Raw genomic sequence first — 20,495 nt, 5'->3', positions numbered from 1 at the left:
GCATTAGGAAAGTCTTCTTTCTGGTAAAAGCTCATACATTGTGAAATTCTTGTCCAGAAACAAAATATGGTAACACTTGTTAATTAAACAGGTTGTCACTGCTCTAGACGTGATGATGAGTTTGGTTTATGATAATATATTTTCACATCTTTACAACATTTAAAATTTCAGTTGTTATTATATTTACCTTATTGTTGAGGTAACCATAAACTGTTAATGGGAAACTGACAATTATGGAAGAAAATGCTAGTATATCTAAAAGTAATTGGTGTGAGCACAGTTCGTGGTGGACCATACAAATATTGTAAATGAGCTTTACAGTGAGACTTATTTACTTATGGTGTCAAAACAGGAACAGTACTAGGCTTAGGTATATTTGGTTACATGCACTACATGAGAGCTTTTTTTTTTACAAATTAGGCAATATGAATGTGGTTGGTATATTTGCTGAATGAATCCTAATAAAAGCACAAGCACTATGTTAGTTTAAATTCTCCATAGGACAAGATATTTGGATGCAGTTGTAAAGATTCAACTACTATTGGGCCCTAATAAAGAATTGCATAGTTCTATGCACAAAAGCAAACCTTCTTCTTTACAGATAACATAGGGTTGCAGTGAATCTTTCAGAAATCATGAGCTCAATTTAACTGATATGATACAATCAATCTATGCAGTAACTATAAAAGAGTTTAATGAATTTTACAATTCACGTGATAGAGAGTTACTGAATCTGACTCCTGATCCATCTACCATATCCACCTGTTTTTCACACTGCTGAGATTTGAGGGACTTCTAGTATGGTAGAAAAAAAAAATATATATATATATATAATTTTGTCAACCAATTACTAAAATAATTTTCATAGAAAAAATATATAAATGTAACAGGAAAAATTCTCCAAATATATAAAAAAATTATAAAAATAACATTTATTTATCACAAATAAAATATAATAAACATATTACTATGCAAACATTAATAGAACCACTATAAAATAAGCAAATTCAATTTCAAAACAATATAATTTTGCTAGGGTACTTTCACCTTTTTAATTGCATATAGCAAACATGAAACTACTTTCCATGAAAAAATTTGAATTTAGACCAGCCAATATTAATTCTAAAAAGTAGTGCAAATCTGGGAGATGTGAAAGATGTAGCAATTACTTCTTTTCACTGCATTTAAGCTCCATTTTTAAATTATGTCCCTGTGATACATTATAGAACAGTGGTGTCCAACTTAGAAGGCACCAAAAGCCACATTTGTATTCATAATTTAAAAGGGGGACAACATCTAAATCAATTTTTTTTCTTACAGTGACCTATTCAAAAATACCATGCTACAGACATACATATTGTAATAAAACCAAAATGATATACTTTAATAGGAATAACCCCTTTCAGAAAGCTTCAATATCCATGCACCTATGTACTGACACTGGCATTAGTGACATCCATAATAACCCTCAGCATTGGCGTCAGTGGCATCAATAACAACCCCCCCATCTTCATTGCTGTTAATGGCAGTCATTTTTAATAGCCCCCTCCTTCACTGGTATCACTGGCAGCTATAATATACCCCCAATCATTGTCAGTAGTAATAATCCTCCTTCTTTACTGGTATCACTGGCAGTAATAAATACCCCCCTTTTAATGGTGTTAGTAGCAGTAATAAAAAAACACTCTTGTTGTATAATGGCAACTCACTTGAGCACATGTTCATACACTACTTCCTCCATCCCAGATTATGTTGGTACTATACTATCCCTATCAGGCAGGTGATTGTTTACTTTGAGTGTTGGGTGCTGGAAAACAAAAAGTGTTCCAACACTTTCAGCACTCCACTGCCACTCTACTTTGGCTGAAGCTGGGACCTTGCAGGCTGCAAAAAAAGTCCCCAAGAGCTACCAGTTGGACAGCCCTGTTATAGTATATAATGACATATTCTGTGGTAGATCTTGGGTGGCAATATGTATTGTAGACTAGGGAAAATAAACCATGAACCAGAGATTTTTTTTTACAAGATGTACAGATTTCTTCATGTATATGAGTATTTGTAGTTGAATTTAACACTAATTTTGTGGAAATTGAAAATACTGTAAAAAAATAATCAGAGCTTGCTGCATTTTGCTGCATCGTTTACTTGCTGCAAAACTTGTTACAGTTAAAAAAATAATATTTTTTTTAACTCTCTTGTTCTATCAATATAAATGATAAATATAGTTTAAATAAAGCTGGATCAACTGCCCTTCCCCATCCTCTCCTTCCTATGTATATTCCCCACTAATGATATCAGAAAAGCCTCCTTCAATAGGCATGCACTGGATCAGGTGTCTGTTCAGACCTCTTTACCAAAGCTGTGAGACACTGTGTATTACATATTTGTAACCATTTATCTATAGATGTTTATAGAGAAGCTGTCTGGTTGTATCCTGGTATGCATCATATTGTTATTAAAATTCTGGCCTGACGTCTTTGTTTACTGAAATGAGATCACATGTATATATGAAAAATATCTTTGCTTATTATACCTTTGGGGGGAACTACAGTTTTGCCATGAGAGGAGACCCCTGCACTGTTCTGTCACTTGTTAAGGTAAAACAAATACAAACATTTGTAGTAAAATGGCATGGTTCCTTACCCCTTTTATGTAATATTGGATAGTATATATCTATGCTAGAAATAAGAAAAAATATTTCACCAGTTAAATGGGTTCCTAAAAAACAATTGCATTGCAAGAACTATTATTATTTCAGGTTTATAAGTACTTTTGGTTATGAGACAGAACTGTAACAATACATACATTCTTTTAATAGGGGCCATTATAACAAATTTGGAAAATAGGAAAGCAAAACTGGTCATTTAACACAATAATGATGTTTTTATACTACAAGAACACTCCAGTAATCTTTGTCCATATTTATTTGATTGTTCTCTTATTTATTATATCTAGTAGTTCACATCAGTATATGTATTCATAAACCACATTTGTTTTATTTTACAGGCTGATGCACAGTAAAAGAACACCGTACAAAATACAATGATTGAATCACGCATTTAAACTGACATCAACATTTGGATTTGCATTCTATAAATTATTTTATCAACATGAAATGGGCTCCACAAAAAAAGTAACCTGGATGTTACAGATGGCAGTAATACAAATAAGGCAATAATTTCTGTGGCTTATTTGATCGAAAGGATTTGGTTTATCCTGGCTGAAGTCAACTATTTGTTGGTTTTCCTCTCTACCTGGGAGATATCACCTTTGCTGATGTTGATGTAAACGATGTCGAGACCAAAGGGATTACTATGGTTGCCTTTGATCTTCACTCCTGTCTGTGTTGTTGTAAACTCAAACTTGCTACTATGGATTACAGCCTTTGCTGTACGATTTACAATAATAGATGGCCAAGCACAGCATCCAGTTGTACCTACGAACTATGGCAAGATACGTGGCACAAGAACATCTTTATCTATTGAGATTCTTGGACCTGTAGAGCAATATTTAGGGGTTCCCTATGCTGCACCACCTACTGGAGAAAGGCGTTTCCAACCCCCTGAACCACCTTCATCGTGGACTGGTATCAAGAATGCAACCCAGTTTGCTCCAGTATGTCCACAATTTCCAGATGAAAGATCATTATTAAATGATATGCTCCCTGTATGGTTTACTGCCAATTTAGACACAGTTGTAACATATGTTCAGGATCAAAGTGAAGATTGCCTATATTTAAACATCTATGTGCCAACTGAAGATGGTAAGTTTTCTGCTGCCCATAATTGCATGATCTAAAATTATCTATACATCTATCTATCTATCTATCTATCTATCTATCTATCTATCTATCTATCTATCTATCTACCAAAACAAACATGCATTATTTCATAATTAATTTTTATCTGTGTAGCATTTTTGACCGATTTACAGTGTTTTATTTTTAGTATCTTATTTCCGCTTTAATAATTTAGTTATATACACATAACATATATATATAGATATATTGCATATTTATATGGTGAAGCTAATCATATTATTATACAGGATTTTCATAACACCAACAGTTTCCAAGGGGAGATGCAGTTACAATACAACTCAATATAAGATGGACTTGCTTGTGAGAGCTTACAATCTGTGATTTGCATTTTACAGCTGGATTATATGTCTCCAAATGTTGTTTCATACAGCACCCACCTCCTTTGAAATTCAGTTTGTCAGCCTTTGCTGTACGATTTACAATAATAGATGGCCAAGCACAGCATCCAGTTGTACCTACGAACTATGGCAAGATACGTGGCACAAGAACATCTTTATCTATTGAGATTCTTGGACCTGTAGAGCAATATTTAGGGGTTCCCTATGCTGCACCACCTACTGGAGAAAGGCGTTTCCAACCCCCTGAACCACCTTCATCGTGGACTGGTATCAAGAATGCAACCCAGTTTGCTCCAGTATGTCCACAATTTCCAGATGAAAGATCATTATTAAATGATATGCTCCCTGTATGGTTTACTGCCAATTTAGACACAGTTGTAACATATGTTCAGGATCAAAGTGAAGATTGCCTATATTTAAACATCTATGTGCCAACTGAAGATGGTAAGTTTTCTGCTGCCCATAATTGCATGATCTAAAATTATCTATACATCTATCTATCTATCTATCTATCTATCTATCTATCTATCTATCTATCTATCTACCAAAACAAACATGCATTATTTCATAATTAATTTTTATCTGTGTAGCATTTTTGACCGATTTACAGTGTTTTATTTTTAGTATCTTATTTCCGCTTTAATAATTTAGTTATATACACATAACATATATATATAGATATATTGCATATTTATATGGTGAAGCTAATCATATTATTATACAGGATTTTCATAACACCAACAGTTTCCAAAGGGAGATGCAGTTACAATACAACTCAATATAAGATGGACTTGCTTGTGAGAGCTTACAATCTGTGATTTGCATTTTACAGCTGGATTATATGTCTCCAAATGTTGTTTCATACAGCACCCACCTCCTTTGAAATTCAGTTTGCAGAATATAATTATCTTTTTTTTTTACCTATGACTTACAATATAGTTTCTTATAATTTTATAGACAAGGGGGTATGTGATTTTTAGTGGGGGGGGTTTTCTTCAAATATCTGCAGTTTTCCTGCCTTTTCTTAATCTTTCCTATAATCAGTCAGTTTGTCAATGTGTAAAACCTAATTTACATTAACAACACATTGATTCTATATTAATTAGATACAATAGATTAATAAAGCCTAATGCAATCAATGCATTTCTGTTTTACCGGGCTGAACTGAAATTGAAATTTTCAGTTACATATAGCATCTACTTTTATGTGTAATTTTTTGTTTTCGTTTTAGTATGCTATATAAATCAGGTTTTAAAACACCCATTTCACCTTAAATTTAAATAAACATGTACATATTTTAACTTAACTTAAAGAATATTGCTGGTGTTGTATTAAATGTCCCAAAATGTTATAACGTATTCAGTGAAAAAATAAATAATTTCTCTTAAACAACATTTAATAATATGTGACAACTAACTTTGAATAATTGTTCTATTTGTTAATGTTTTTGAGGATAAGATAATAGTGTTTTTTGCAATGCCTTTATCTGTAAATGTGAGGCTGTAAGTGTCCATCTGATTAGTAAACAGCAAAGTGACATATTTCTTTTCTAGAATTTGAGATAAGAACAATAAAAACAGCAAGGGGTATGGAAAGGCTGGCAATTGTTGTCCATACAATCTGATTAAACACATTACATATCGTTACATGACAGTTTCCCGACAGAAAAAACTTGGTTACTATGGAGACAGACTGTGAAATGTGCTTTTAATGTCAAAGGTCTGAATGTGACACTTTGAGTTAAATTCACATTACTAGCTTATTTTGAAACAAAAGTTATAAAAATTTGTTTTTTTGTAGGTTTTTTTAAACAGAACAATAAAACCAAATTAATAATCTGTGTATCACATCTCTGCACATGTTATCAGAAAGCAGAATGTGTTATAAAACCAATAGTTTGTTTTTAGCTACATGCCATGTTTGCCTTGTGTTATAATTAATAATTTTTAATTAGTTATAGTTGGTAATTGATAGAGTTGCTTTATAATTTTCATATGTTTTTAGATTTTTTTAAGCCAAGGATGACAAATTCTATTCTGTCAGTCAAAGCATTATCAGTAAAAAAGGAGTTGATTTCCCACATTTGTGCAAAACTGAAAATCTATTTGTAATGCTTGTCATTCCCCACAGTAAGAATTATTGAGAGGGGATTAAAATAACATAATCACTACTGTGTTGCTAGGAAGAGAGAAAAAAATGTGTTTTCTATAACAGTGGAACCTATTTTGAAGTTTTTTTCTCATTTTAAATATTTGGATCTGTAACATTAGTAATATTGGGGGGCAAATCTTTTGTAAAGACTAAATAAAATGGTATGATTGAGTGCTAAAATGAGAAAGAAAGAAAGAAAGATAGATAGATAGATAGATAGATAGATAGATAGATAGATAGATAGATAGATAGATATTGTCATACGTAGGAATGTGCTTGGTCATTTAATTTCACCTAAAAATTAACTTTTTTTGCCAAAGTAGAAACTCTTTATTTAATTAACTAAGCTACTTAGACCACAGGTTTATTTTTTCATGCATAATACACCTAAGTATTTGATTTTTTTTATTGTTTTATTAATTTTATATTTTTCTTTACTTCTGTAAAGAAAAAAAATGAGGCTGAAAAAGTGTCCATTTGTTGACATAAAAAATGTCCTGCTCTACCTATCAAGGGTCTGGTAAGGTATTTTGGGGGGACCCTACACTGTTTTTTTAATTTATTGTGAATGTGAATAACTCAATGTTTTTTGTTTGTTTTTTTGGCGTTGGGTCCCTCCTAAAATTCCAATCAGACCTATAGAGTCTGATATGAATTTGGGGGACCCACACTGTTTTTTTAACATTTATTGTGAATGTGAATAACTCAATTTGAATAGATCCAAAAACAAAATATTGGATCCAAATTCCAAATAACAAAAATTGGACTGATCCGAATTTTGAGAAAAAAAACAAATCTGAATGGATCCAAAATGAAAACAAAACAACGTTTCTGGTGGCTTACATGTCCAGTACCTCCCTAACTTCCATTTGCAGAATGTATACACAATCTGTCACTGAAGCATTGACTAATGCACATATTGCAGCATTACATAGACTTTTTACTGTAGGAGAAAACCAGCAGAAAACAACCCTTTTTTAATAAAATTATTACAGACTCTTTTACTTAAAATTGTAAACACCATTGGCCATATTCAGTGACTCTATATTCAGCGTTGAAATAAATTGATATTTGATAAAAATGACACAAAGTATGCAGTGTTTCATTCCAAAAATCCATATTTAAATGTATACGTGTAACAGAAAAAGGAAGAAATATGGCACAGACTACATAAACAGCATTGTAGCAGTTTGAGTAGGCTGCACTTTCGCATTTTTTACTGGAAAAACAAAAGACTGTTGTACATTTTGCATCGTTGAGATAGCCACCCACACCTGTGCTCCTGCTTTCGGTGACCTTACGATCCTAGGCATGTTGGCCATAAAAAGGGATCCTGACACTTTCTGTAAAGGTGGCCAAGAGGTTCTTCCGCAACACCTCTTCCAAGTGGTACATGTTTTGCTCCTTCTGGGATGACAGGGTGAGGTCTGCAATTTTCACCTTGTATTGGGGATCCAAACGTCCCCCTCCTTCATGGCCCAAATCCTGGGTTCCTTACACAGACACAGCAGCATGAATGAGCCCTTTCACCAAAAATATCCTGGGGTAGTTGACCCTGACTCCTTGTGTCACTGAGAACAACGATGTCCTCAATGATCTCACCACTCCCATGGTGAACTCTAACTATTTCCCCCTACTCTGGAAGTCTAATCTATTCCCATCTCCTCATTGCCAGCACCCCAGTCATCCTCCTTATACTCCTACTCTACCTGCTGCTGCCTAACAGGGATAAAGTATGTTGTGAAAGGATATCACAGACCCTGAGACACCATCAAGCTCTTCTCTTCCCATGCGGCTGTGCCTCAAGTGCCTGGACTTTTATTCATGCAGTGTGCTTCAGCAGCAACACCAGTGGAATTGTGTCATTGATCATGGCTCATCATTTTGGACACCTTTTTGAATAGAGACAACATGGTACATGCATCCTGACTCAGGAGGAGCAACTGAAGTGTAGTGTAAACTTCCCAAGATCTTGATCTTGTCCCATACTTGCATGTTGTGTTCCAGCATGCAAATGTTTTACATATCAAGTGGTTGGCAGGCAACCTTTATTGCTACTGTAGAGCTTTATAACTAAGGTAGCCAACTAGGAACAGGTGCACTACCAGGTTGAGAACATGTGCCAGGCAACGCACACAGATGAGCTTTCCCTACCAAAGGGTGGACATCAGGTTGGTTCCATTGTCGACCTTGCCTGGCACAAGATTGCATGGGGCCAGACACCTCTTGCCCTGCCATCAAGAGCAGCTAGAACCTCTAGCCCAGTGTGGATCTTGTTCCCCAGGCATACCAGCTAAAAAACAGCATTACAGCATTTTTACTAGCTGTTGTTTAGGCCCTTGGGCATTTGGGAGAGATTGGTGGCTCTGAGGAATCAGAATATGAGGCCATTGATGAAGAGGGGGTAGATGTGACTGAGCTGTACCCATAATCAAGTTGCAGGACATGGGGTGACACTACCAGCTCTGCTGGTGCTCCCTGTCCTGCATCTTTCCCACCCATCACCAAATTTGCCCTGTGAGCCATATAGGAAATGTAACATTTCTGCCAATGCTTGCTGGATCATGTGTCTCTGGTCATGTGGACCCTGCTGCTGACTGTGTAGCCCAGTGACATGGCGACATTACCTTTCACATGATGGCTGTGAGAAGTTATGGCTTTCTGGGTGAAAAATTGACAGCTGGGTACCTGCCATTGTGGTACAGCACAGGCTGCAAAGTCATGGAAAAGGGCAGACTCCACCAGCTGGAATAGGAGCAGCTGCAAAGCTAGCACATTTGCCAAGCTGACATTGACACCCAATCACTCCAATAACCATCATCTCAATTTGTTTTCTACTCCAATAGCTGGGGAAAGAGATACCAACCTGGTCAAAATTGCTGTTAGAGATGGAAGGGTGGGGTTAGGAGACTTACAGCAAAGTTAAAGCCTACACTTAGCCCTATTCTGCATGGCCCCATACTGTCTCTCTTCTAACCCCTTCTCAGACTTCTATCAAATCCACAGATGTTACAGTAATGCAGATAGAGATTCTTGTGGAGTGGAGGGTAAGGCTGAAAGGTAGGAGTAAGGAGGAGGTGGAGTATGTGCCTTTTGCTGCCAACTAGTATCATTCAGGCGCTGCTCCCACCATAATCACATGTCTCCTCATGCCTGTGGTACCCTAATGAGTGGCACAGCTACTTGATACACTGAATACTGAGGCTGCAGAAACCACTGCAGTGCTGTCAGCAGCAGATGTGTAAAAAAAGGCCCAGACTTCTAAACTATGTAGAATGGCCCTTGGGATAGCAGTAGCCAGCACACGTGAGGCAGTGCAATATACGGAAATAGGATGCCTGCTCCCGCCACACCTCTGCAAGCTGCCCTCTCTCTCACTTTCCTTCTCTACGGTTTATAACACCTAAATATGGTCTGCCATCTCATTATCCCTACCCTTCTCATCACTCAAGCCTGCAGAAATTGTAGGAACATCAATAGCAATTGCCTTTTCCCATCTGTTGTCTCCTTCTGGTTCACTCTTCATCGACATCTGATAACAGGAATGCTTGAGCATCCTCCTGTTTAGTTACTCATGCTGTACAGAAATACAGTTTAAAGAGCAACTGTGGCATTAGCTGAGAAATAAGAGGGAGCATTTGCAGATGTTCTGCCCCTGGGAGAAGGATAAGAAAGGCTTAGTTAGTGAATCAGTGACCTCCTTCACATTCTGTTGCTGTATGAAATGCCAGTAAAGAAACATAGATGTGTCCTGTCTCTCAAAGGAGCGGCCGATCACAATCTTGGTCTGCTGATGCAGAACCTGCTTTTCCCCTACTAGCTGTGTATGAAGAACCTCTGCCTCTCCCTTTAGGCCTCCCGGAAATTATGAATACAGAGGATTGACTAACTTTATTAGCAGCTATGGCAACAGGGGTTTTGAGAATGTGGTGGTTTGGTGCACTTAATAATACAGTGATTTGGTGCACTAAACTGTCCCACACTAGTGTGTGGCGATGTCCTGCAAACAAATAGCAGCTTTGCTTGTGTCAGCATCAAGTTCATGCTGCTGACCCTTCCCACCTCCCCCCCAAAAAAACTAGCAGAATTACAGTATATTCAAGTAAAATATACCTCTCTCCCAAAAATACCCTAAAATACAAAACTGCAACCTTAAAACAATAAAACTCAAACCTATATTTTTGTATTTGTTCATTTTTTCAACAGATGTTGTTGCTAACACACACAAAAAAGTAGCCTATTGTTCTATACACTGCATACAAAATGGTGGTAAAATAATATGTAATTCACCATTATATCTTGCAACTTACTAGTTCATAGATGTAGTGGCCACATTAGTCACTTGGGGATCCTTCCAGTAATACCTGTCCTGTCATAGGGTGACAATGTTCACTCATTGTACCCTATCTAAGGAGAAGAAGTACTGTCACCCCAGGCTGCGCTCCTGATTTGATCCAGTGGAGCTTCCGTATTTACTGTAAGACTGGTAAAATCCAATATATTAAAATGGTTGTTTTTGGGTTTCGATATACTTTAAAAAGTGTATACGACATAGCAAAGGTATGAGGTTGCAAATGTATGAAGAATGCAATAATATATTGAACAACAGTTCATAGTGCAGAATACCATACTATTTATAGTTTTCTGTATACTTTCAGTGACTAGCAGGGTTATTCACAAAAGGGTGAAGAGTTTGGAGAAGGCAGGAGAAGTGAACAATCTAGGATAACATAGCTGATTTGGAAAAATTCTACAATTCAGCTCACTTTCCATTTCAGCTATGTTGCCCTAAATTGTTCACTTCTGCCTTCTTCAATCTCTTCAACCTTTTGTGGATAACCCTGAAGGTCTTATTATGCGATATAATATGTGATAAATTGTGTGTGTGTGTTTATTTTCATTACATTAAAGCTATGATATAACAGATAATAATAATGATAACTATAATGATATCTTTACACATTATACCTACCTAATTTATTTTCCTGTAAACCACCTATATTTTAATATAAAACATCTTGGTATATCATTTTGTAAACAATAAAAAGTGAAACACTTGCAAAGAAGCAGCATATGAGAAATGTTGTCAATGACAGTTTTAACATTCTTTATGTACAGTGGAAGCAGGAGATTGAAGAGGATGCAAAATGTTAATCTGTGCTTAATCCCTGAACTTTCTCATTTGAATCTCTATGCTGCACAAGCAAGGAAGCAAAGAGATTTCTGCCTGATTATTACAATCTCACTCCAGCAAGGAAACTTTGCTCTAATAAATTACAGAAACTTGCCATAGCAATTTCATTGCCAAGATCACAAAATCACCTTGATTTGCTTTAAAGCTTTTAGAGCAAATTTATATTTCACGTATGAAGCGGGGATTTATGATTCCATTGGATAATATAACCTCTTTTATACCCTCTGAGACAGGACAGAAAATAAGGCTCTGTAAAGCAGTTATTTAGCTAAAGAGCAGGCATATGCATGCCCAGAATTAATTAGAAATGTCTGCACATCTTAAATAATGGCTTGACTGTAGTGCACTATGCCCTTCCGAATCACCTCTGGCAAAGGAAACAGAAGTGAATCCATGTGGAATAGCTCTATTTTCTGACTTTAGTAAAGGGAAACATGATTCATTTATGCAGAGCTCTATTGGAAATTATACCTGCAAAGTCTTATGATGCATTTATTTATTTGCTGTTCTCTTTTATAATGAATTTATGTTACTAGTCTCACTAATGTGAAAGGCAAAATGTATGTTATACCCAGCAATATATATATATATATATCACTAAATAGCAATAAGTAGCAATATAAGCACATTTTCTTTTAACTAGGGTAAAAATAAAATTATTCCAAGGGCAAAATGCAAATACAAAGTTTCATTGAAACTACCCTCCCAAAGATTGAGTCAAAATGTTTAAACTTTAATCATTTAATATATCAAAGCAAAAAGCTAAGCCGAACCTCCGGCAGACTACTCGCTGCTGTTCGGCCTATTCTCATAGATCCCGAACAGCCGTGAGTGAATAGCATTATTGACATTTAAATGATCTAGAAAATCAGTATGTATGTTTAAAGTTACACATAAACAGTTAGAGTGACATACAGGCAAAAGCGGCATTCGGCTCGACTATTCTGCTCGGTACCTCTGTGGTACTGAGCAGAATAGATAAACGGTTAAAAAAGTAGAAAAAATTAAATAGAAAACGATTGGGCGGTGCTAGCAGTGACAGATAACTCTGCCCAACTGTTTTCTATTGGCCAGGTGGTTCTGCTGTCGTCAGAATAAAAAAAATCACCATAGAAATGCATAGCTAGATTGCTATTGGCTATTGCAATTTGTAATAGCCAATAGCAAACTAGCTACTGCACCCGCCCTCTTCTGCTGTCAATCACTAGAGGGGACCTGATGGAGAACTTCAGGTCCCCTCAGCTGATTGGGAGAAAGTGTTTCTCTCCCGGGCGGCTATCTAATAGCGAGAGACTCCCAGAGCGTCCGGGAGAGTTGGGCAGTCTGGAGATCAGTGTCCCTGGTTACCCGGTAACCAGGGATGCCGATCTGTCTGTGCAAGTGGCCGGAGCCAGCCGTGAGATGACGGCTGGCTCCCAGCAGTCAGTAGCAGGCAGTCAGTCGGCCAATAGCCGCCATTTGGCCAGCTTCGGCTTTCACCTCGGCTCAGTCAAGCCGAAGCATATGCCTTCAGCTCGACTGAGCTGCTCGGCCGACTTCGGGTGCTATACGAGCTATAGTTAATAGCCTGTACAGCAGCCCTTCTGTTCTACTGAACTGAAGGGGTCCTGGGGCCACAGCTAGCCGAAGGATCAGCCGAAGCTGCTCAGCCAACTTTGGGAGCTGTATGGGCTATAGGGAATAGCTCGTACAGCGGCCGAAGAGCACCGAAGGATCAGCCGAATCTACGGCTGGATCCTTCGGGCCCTTCGTGAATAACCCCCTGAACAATATTTAATCGGTAATTGGTATCTGAGCACTTGGACAATCATCAGTACTTGTACTTGGTCTAAAAATATGGTATTGGTGCACCCCTAATATATATATATATATATATCAAATCATACATTAAAACAGGGATGCACAAATTCCAGGAGCCCCATATCCAATGCTCTTTAAAAATGGCACATGTCTCCTAGCTTTTGAGTTTTTCTCTAGTCTGGTCTTGGGTTCGGAAAAGTATCAGCACTTGTACTTGTAGTTGTACCAAGTACAGTACTTGGTATCTGAACATCCCTAGAATCTACTGACTCAGCTCAACATCATCTTTTTTTATTTTGTCAAAAACCGGGTATTAGATTGTCTTTATGTGCAGTAAAATTAATTTAAAGCTATTTTTTACAGAAAATTTGGGTTTGATAAATAGTCACTCAACTGTCAAGTGACATAAATATTTCAAATTCCACAACTTTATTCTACAGGATTCCTGCTTTTGGAAAGTAATGATCAGGCCTAAAATCTGCATTTTAGTATGTGTACAAAAAATAGCAAAAAACAGCTCTGGCAGCAAAAGTGATAAATGACTACATTGTATCATTTTGTAATACCACGTGCAGTTTTAATGCATGCCCCAAGCATGGTATTAATAATAATTGTGTATTTTCAATGTTGTGCTTTAATCCATATATAAAAACACTCTCTCTGCTGAACGGTATTTGTTAGTTATTTTGCATTGGTGAATGGTAGTGTCCCACCAATCTATGCTCCATTTTTCAACAATAGCTTTTTTGCCTCCCATTGAACTGAATAGGGTTCATGCGTTAAGGTCAGTGTTTGTGGACTTCCCGCCGGGTTCACCAAACCTGTCTGCGACTGAATTTAGCCAGCTTTGCTCATTCCTACTGTCCAGTTTTACACTATTGTATCAGCTGCTGTCTCTTAATTCTTGCAGTAACACATTTGCCAGTACTACTTGTTTCTAGTGTATTGTGGCCTATTATTCCTGATTAATAATATCCTGACACTGGTCAGTTTTACACTGCTGTATTCTTTGCCGTTTTCTAATCCTTCTGTTAAAATCCCCAGCTGTGCTCTTTGTCTCTAGTAAATTTGTGCTTAACTTTGCTATATAAAATTGTCCTGCTGATGACTCCCTTCACACTTCTTGTAATAAAACACCTGCCTGCACTCCTTTTCTATAATACCAATTCTCCCTTATTTAAAATGTCTTACTGCTGGCCAATTTTACACTGTCCTGCCATTGGTCAATTTAATTCATGATATGGCAGTCTTGCATAAGCAAGAACAGAGACAGCCACAGAAAACTACTGGCCAGTTTCTGACTGCCGATCAATGCATGCCTATAACTGTTTAATGAAAAAGCATATGTAGCTGTTAGAGCTACCAGAAAAATGCCTTTTTTCAAATTAAAATGAATTGGATTGTGGTACAATTACATTATGTATGCCGAGCTAATTGCAAATGAAAAAATCAATTCTATGGCCAAATATGTCCTGCCAGAGTATACTAGTGCAAAGACTGTCCGTGAAAATTGTATATTCCCGTTATACCACGTACACCTTTAATGCACCCTTAAGCATGTTATTTAAAGGATTTTGTGTCATTGTTTCCCTTAAAGTTGCATGAAAAAACCCTCTATGGTATTTTTTATTTATTTTGTTGTTTTTTTTCATTGGTAGATGTTCCCTATGGCAGTGTTCAGCTTTCTATCTAATTAATATAATTAATAGTTATTATATTTATTTTAAAATGTCTTACTGCTGGCCAATTTTACACTGTCCTGCCATTGGTCAATTTAATTCATGATATGGCAGTCTTGCATAAGCAAGAACAGAGACAGCCACAGAAAACTACTGGCCAGTTTCTGACTGCCGATCAATGCATGCCTATAACTGTTTAATGAAAAAGCATATGTAGCTGTTAGAGCTACCAGAAAAATGCCTTTTTTCAAATTAAAATGAATTGGATTGTGGTACAATTACATTATGTATGCCGAGCTAATTGCAAATGAAAAAATCAATTCTATGGCCAAATATGTCCTGCCAGAGTATACTAGTGCAAAGACTGTCCGTGAAAATTGTATATTCCCGTTATACCACGTACACCTTTAATGCACCCTTAAGCATGTTATTTAAAGGATTTTGTGTCATTGTTTCCCTTAAAGTTGCATGAAAAAACCCTCTATGGTATTTTTTATTTATTTTGTTGTTTTTTTTCATTGGTAGATGTTCCCTATGGCAGTGTTCAGCTTTCTATCTAATTAATATAATTAATAGTTATTATATTTATAATGATTCTTTTTTTTCACATTATTTCTTCTATTAGCTTTAAAAATGGCCAGAATTTAACAACTATATTTACCCCAATAGATTTCATTGGGATTTGTTTCTAAGTTTAGGTTTAAGACCAGTACCAGTTTATGACTACATCATTATATCCTCTTATAATAGCAATTTATTTTTCCTTTTAGAGGTTTGGTATTGCACAAAATAAATATTAGCTTTTCCTTTGTTTTGTTTACATGATGTGGTGCTTAAAAGCCAAACTCGGAGCCCAGCCTTCCACTTCCGCAGAATACTGAGGACCTCTAGTGTAAGAGTGAGATTATCACGGGGGCTATTTAAAAAAAATTACAGAAAGTTTAAAAATATTCCAGTAATTTTTATGAACCTTACTTTTTTCATTTGAACATTATGTTGCCAGAAAGAAGGATATTTGTATTTACTTTTTATTACTTTTGTTTCATAGGGTATGGACTTAATCTTTTGCTTATTGTTGTAAGTTTCGGCAGGTTAAAGCAAAGTAAAGCTGAATCAGCTATGCCCTGCTTAACGTTGGCCACTGTAGTGTACAATATAACCCAATTATGCCACAGATTAAGTATTTAGGATGTTTCTATAACTGACCCTGGCCTCCCCTGGCATCCAGTGGTTTTCCAAATGACACTTAAAGCAGTAAATTAGCATTAGAATTCCAATTATTAACACTAATGTAGCAACAAGTAATGAGATGTGCCTAAAATGCCTTCATTAAAGGTTCCTAGTCTGTCTCTCATTTTGGGTCTTGTAGGTTCCAGGTGCCTATTGCCTGCTTTGTCATGTGCATTTATACATGGCTGCCATCCCAACATAATAGAAACCAGCAAGTAATCAGGACATTGCCGCTTATCAAATGATCACTGGCGTTCATCGAGGCACTACTAAGTGTGTACAAATTTAATTCAAGCATGTCAGGATAGAAATATGAAATTTGATATTGCCAATATGTCTTTGAAGCAGAACTCAAGCCTTACCTATTGCTGTCTTACCTGCTTTTGCCTCTTGTGCTTTGGGAAAACTGTGCTGATTTGTATTTTTCCCCTTCCCCTTCCCTCTGTATGCCTTCAATTTTTAATTTTCCAGTGTGTGTGATGCCTAGCCTTTGCCAACCCTGACTATCTGTCATAGACATGACCCCTGGACTTCAGGGGGTGTCAGTAACAGCTGTTGAGTCCATTATAGTGTACACAATGTCCATAGAGCTAGTTAAATCTGGATGAGAAAGGGTTAGCTGCAGAGCCTGCCCCCTATATCACTGAATCCCTGGACTCAAGAATTCCACTGCAACAGTTGATATTTTGCTTAGAGTCTTATGCTGTACATTAATATCCAATGTGTGTCATGTAACAGCATTTTGCTTCATGTTTCTGGGTGCCAGACTTAGAAACTTCTCTGCAGTTAACAATGTACTATATGCTGTTGTGTTGCACTCTGTGTGTGAAATTAGTGTTGTTTCACAAAGAGTCCTTGATTCAAATCCCAGCCAGGACACTATCTGTGTTGCGTTTCTCCATGTGCTTGTGTCGGTTTTCTCCCAAAGACATGCTGGAAGGTTAACTGTATCCTGTCTACATTGATTCTAGTATGCAGGCGAAATAGGGGCCTTAGATTATTCTTCACCTGGATGGCAGGGTCAGATGTGAATATACAGTATGTAAAGCACTTTGTAAATTGATGGTGCTATATCAATACATGTAATTAATAAATATTATCTAATTTTACAGGAGCAGTAAGGAGTATGGAAGAATAGCACAGACTAGTGTCTTATACTATGCTGTGTGATGTAGACTACAAACACTTAAAGCACAAAGCATCTGGTTTACTGTCATGTTCTCATTTTGGTGAAGCTGTGGGTTATAGTTTAGATATGCATTATGTTTGTAGAATGTCAATCACATGCTGTGGGTGTTACGGCAATAATATACTGGCTCCACCTTAATCTTCAAATTTCTGTCACTTGTGATCCTTTTTCCTCCAGTTTTAAATAGAAATATTAAAAGTTATTTTAAGAGTAGAAAGCTGCACAGCATGAAAGGAGGAAATATAAAAATATAAACTGCTGCATACTGAAGTTCTGCTTTAACAGGGCTGTCTTCCTGAACTTGGCCTCACAACCTAGGTACCTAACTCACTAGGTAGGGAAACCAGAGTTAAGATAACCCTCACACTTTATTAAATTAATGTCTGTTCTCCTTCTGAAGTTCAACAATATGATAAATAAAAACTCAGCCTAGAACTGGCAGTTGAACATACAATAGTGTTGGTTATTATGAGAATGGGCAGTTGTCAGGTTAAATTACCTAAAGCCCACCCACATGTGAGCAGCTTAATATCCAGTTCAATGAGCAGCAAGCAACATGATGTATGAACCCAGGCACTGTGATCTATTGTTATAAATGCATGTCATATAAATGATCTGTTCTGTATATACTGTAAGTACACATGGATGCAGTTCAGTGAAATGGAAATGGATTATGCATATCAGCGCATAGCATAGCAAGTATGAAAGCATGTCCAAGAGCAAAAAAAGGATAAAGGGAAAAACAGTGGCTACCGAAGGCAAAAATAAATGATTAGCATGCAACAATCTCATCTCATTTATCATTCCTATTTCAAATGTGGTCTCCAAGCACGTTCTTTTAAAAAGTGTCAATATTATAGAATGTCATCACTGCAGGAAATAAAGAACATCAATAAATGGCAGACATTGTGATGTACAGCATGGCTTCTAATCATTTTACCTCAAAACGTCATGTGAATTTCAATAAAACAGAAACAAAAGCAAATCACACAGATGCCAGTTAAAGAGAATCCTAGGCAAAATGTAAAATACAGTGTTACATTTGGAAGCAAAAAGTTATTTACCTTTGTTTATTTTTGGATGCAGAGTTGAGAAGAAAAAATGCATTCCATTAAACTGGGCTTGAAGAAGGGTATAAACACAGTCCTGATTAAGTAGGCAACCATTGTACAAAAATCACACTAATGCAAAAATGAGTTCTCAATTCTTCTTATCCAGTTCTTTCATTAAGTGATGTTGAACTTTGCTGAGAAGGGATATGTGGTGAGGAGGTTAATCCACCCTGCTATTTTTATTTCTTTAGTTTGGTGTTTACTGCAGATTGCACACCTCCCAACTTTGTGGGATGGGAAAGAAGACACCTTAAAGTGTGACGTATGTAGGCAAAGAACACACCCCTACCACATCTCCAATAACATGGACCATGATGATTATTGCACAAAAAATGATTGGTATAACTACAAATTGGTTATTTTCATCACAACTTTTTCTTTACTCTGTACATCTTTTATAGTTAAATAGTACATATTTATAGAGATCTGTACATCAGCCCAAAAAGACGGATGCCTGAGGAGGAAGGAGTGGCAGAGAGATTTGGTTCCAAAAGAGGGACAGTCTATTAACTGAGGGACAGTTGGGTGCTATGAGTTTAACTTTTTTGTAAAAATGTATGTATTTATTTAAATATCTATATATTGTGGTAATTTTAACCTAACTTTTTTAACCTAACTTTTAAGTAACTTTCTAAGGACAGTAAACACCTTGTTTAAAGCAGAACTCTGGGTAAAATTGTAGTTAACCCTTGCAGTGGGGCTACCGCCCCACTGCAGGGGTTAAGTGCTTGTTTGTGTCTAGGTTAAAAAACAACAAATATATACTTATCAGATCCTCGGATCTAGGTAGCTGTAACAGCACTTCCTCCTGCCTCTCTTCCCCTCCTTTGCAGCGAGGGTATGTCTCTCAGCATCCTCACATTCAATACACAGTGGATCTTAGACCACTGCAGTGGAGGGGGAGTGAGGCAGCAAAGATTGGTCTAAGAGCAAGTCAGCTCAGAGGATAGGGTGGGTATAACTTTTTTTGAACACAAATGAGCACTTAACCCTTGCAGTGTGGGGGTGGAGTAGTACCACCACAAGGGTTAATACAAATTTTACTCAGAGTTCTGCTTTAAGTTTTGTTATTAGGAAGGCAGCAGAGAAATGAAGGATTGATTCAGGGTTAGAACAAACTATGCTATTTTTAGCCCAGTTAACATTTTTGGCCAGGCTGGCTTACAGTAAAAGGATGAACCTGCTGGATTTTACTGACACAGAAAGTGTTGGTTAGGGCTTGTTTGGAGACAACAAGAGAAGAGGTGTGTGCAGGTCAAGGCCGTGTATGAGAAAGAGTATGTGTGAGGTCCTGGCAGTCAGGAGTGTAGAGTGCAGAACCACTGTGAGCATATCTGATCTCCAACAGCGGCAGCAAGGGGGAGAGTAGGAGGTGGAGAAACTAGCAGGAACAATACATTCCCTTTATGATCTTTTTTTGATGATGATGAAAATGAATACTTTATTTTTTGTAAGAGGTTTGTGCAAAGACTGTCCCTGCCCTATTCGAAACACAAAGTGCACAGCTCACCCCTGTCATGCATCCTTGTAATCCACATTCGGTGCATGGATGACCCTCTTCTGGAGTAATAGGCTCAAAAACTGTAGAACCAGAACACGATCTTCCAAAGAAAACCAAACTTTATTCCACATGCATGTATGCAAAAACCAACTCAGCCTTAGCCATATTTGTTTTTGATCTAGCACCAACACCACTAAAAAAGCATGCCACACAGGGTGGGGAGAAACTCTTAGAAGCACCTGTATCTAAACAGTTCATGTAAATTGAATGTACCCAAAATTATGGGTAGACATCAAACCCAGACATTATATATTAAAACCCATTATAACAGTGGGAACACTAACATCGAAATATTATGACAATCACAAATTGAGCATCTCCTCCTCTAAGAATAGGAACAGCCTCCTCCCCCTCACCACCAAAGAAAAAAATTGTATGTTTCCTACTGGAAACTGGGGGGGGGGGAGGGCAATACATCTAA

General features: G+C 37.0%; 1 protein-coding gene across 6 annotated transcripts in view; it reads left to right on the top strand.

Annotated features, from left to right (window-relative positions):
- The first annotated feature begins 3,077 nt into the window (after nucleotides 1-3,077).
- Nucleotides 3,078-20,495, top strand: part of LOC108792771 (neuroligin-4, X-linked) — a 147,362-nt gene continuing 129,944 nt past the window's right edge. For 3 of the 6 annotated variants that reach the window (XM_018563624.1, XM_018563621.1, XM_018563623.1), the window contains exon 1: nucleotides 3,078-3,763. In XM_018563624.1, the coding sequence (XP_018419126.1) occupies nucleotides 3,292-3,763 (472 nt within the window). In that variant the 5' untranslated portion in view covers nucleotides 3,078-3,291. Of the gene's footprint in view, nucleotides 3,768-4,220; nucleotides 4,603-20,495 lie in introns of those variants that run through there. The other 3 variants (XM_018563625.1, XM_018563626.1, XM_018563627.1) reach the window with 3 other exon arrangements.

The sequence above is a fragment of the Nanorana parkeri genome, unplaced genomic scaffold, assembly GCF_000935625.1.
Source record: "Nanorana parkeri isolate BGI_ZX_2015 unplaced genomic scaffold, ASM93562v1 scaffold681, whole genome shotgun sequence".
In the NCBI taxonomy this organism is placed as follows: domain Eukaryota; kingdom Metazoa; phylum Chordata; class Amphibia; order Anura; family Dicroglossidae; genus Nanorana; species Nanorana parkeri.
The sequence above is the reverse complement of the archived record's forward strand: the minus strand, read 5'-3'. Positions and strand labels throughout refer to the sequence as shown.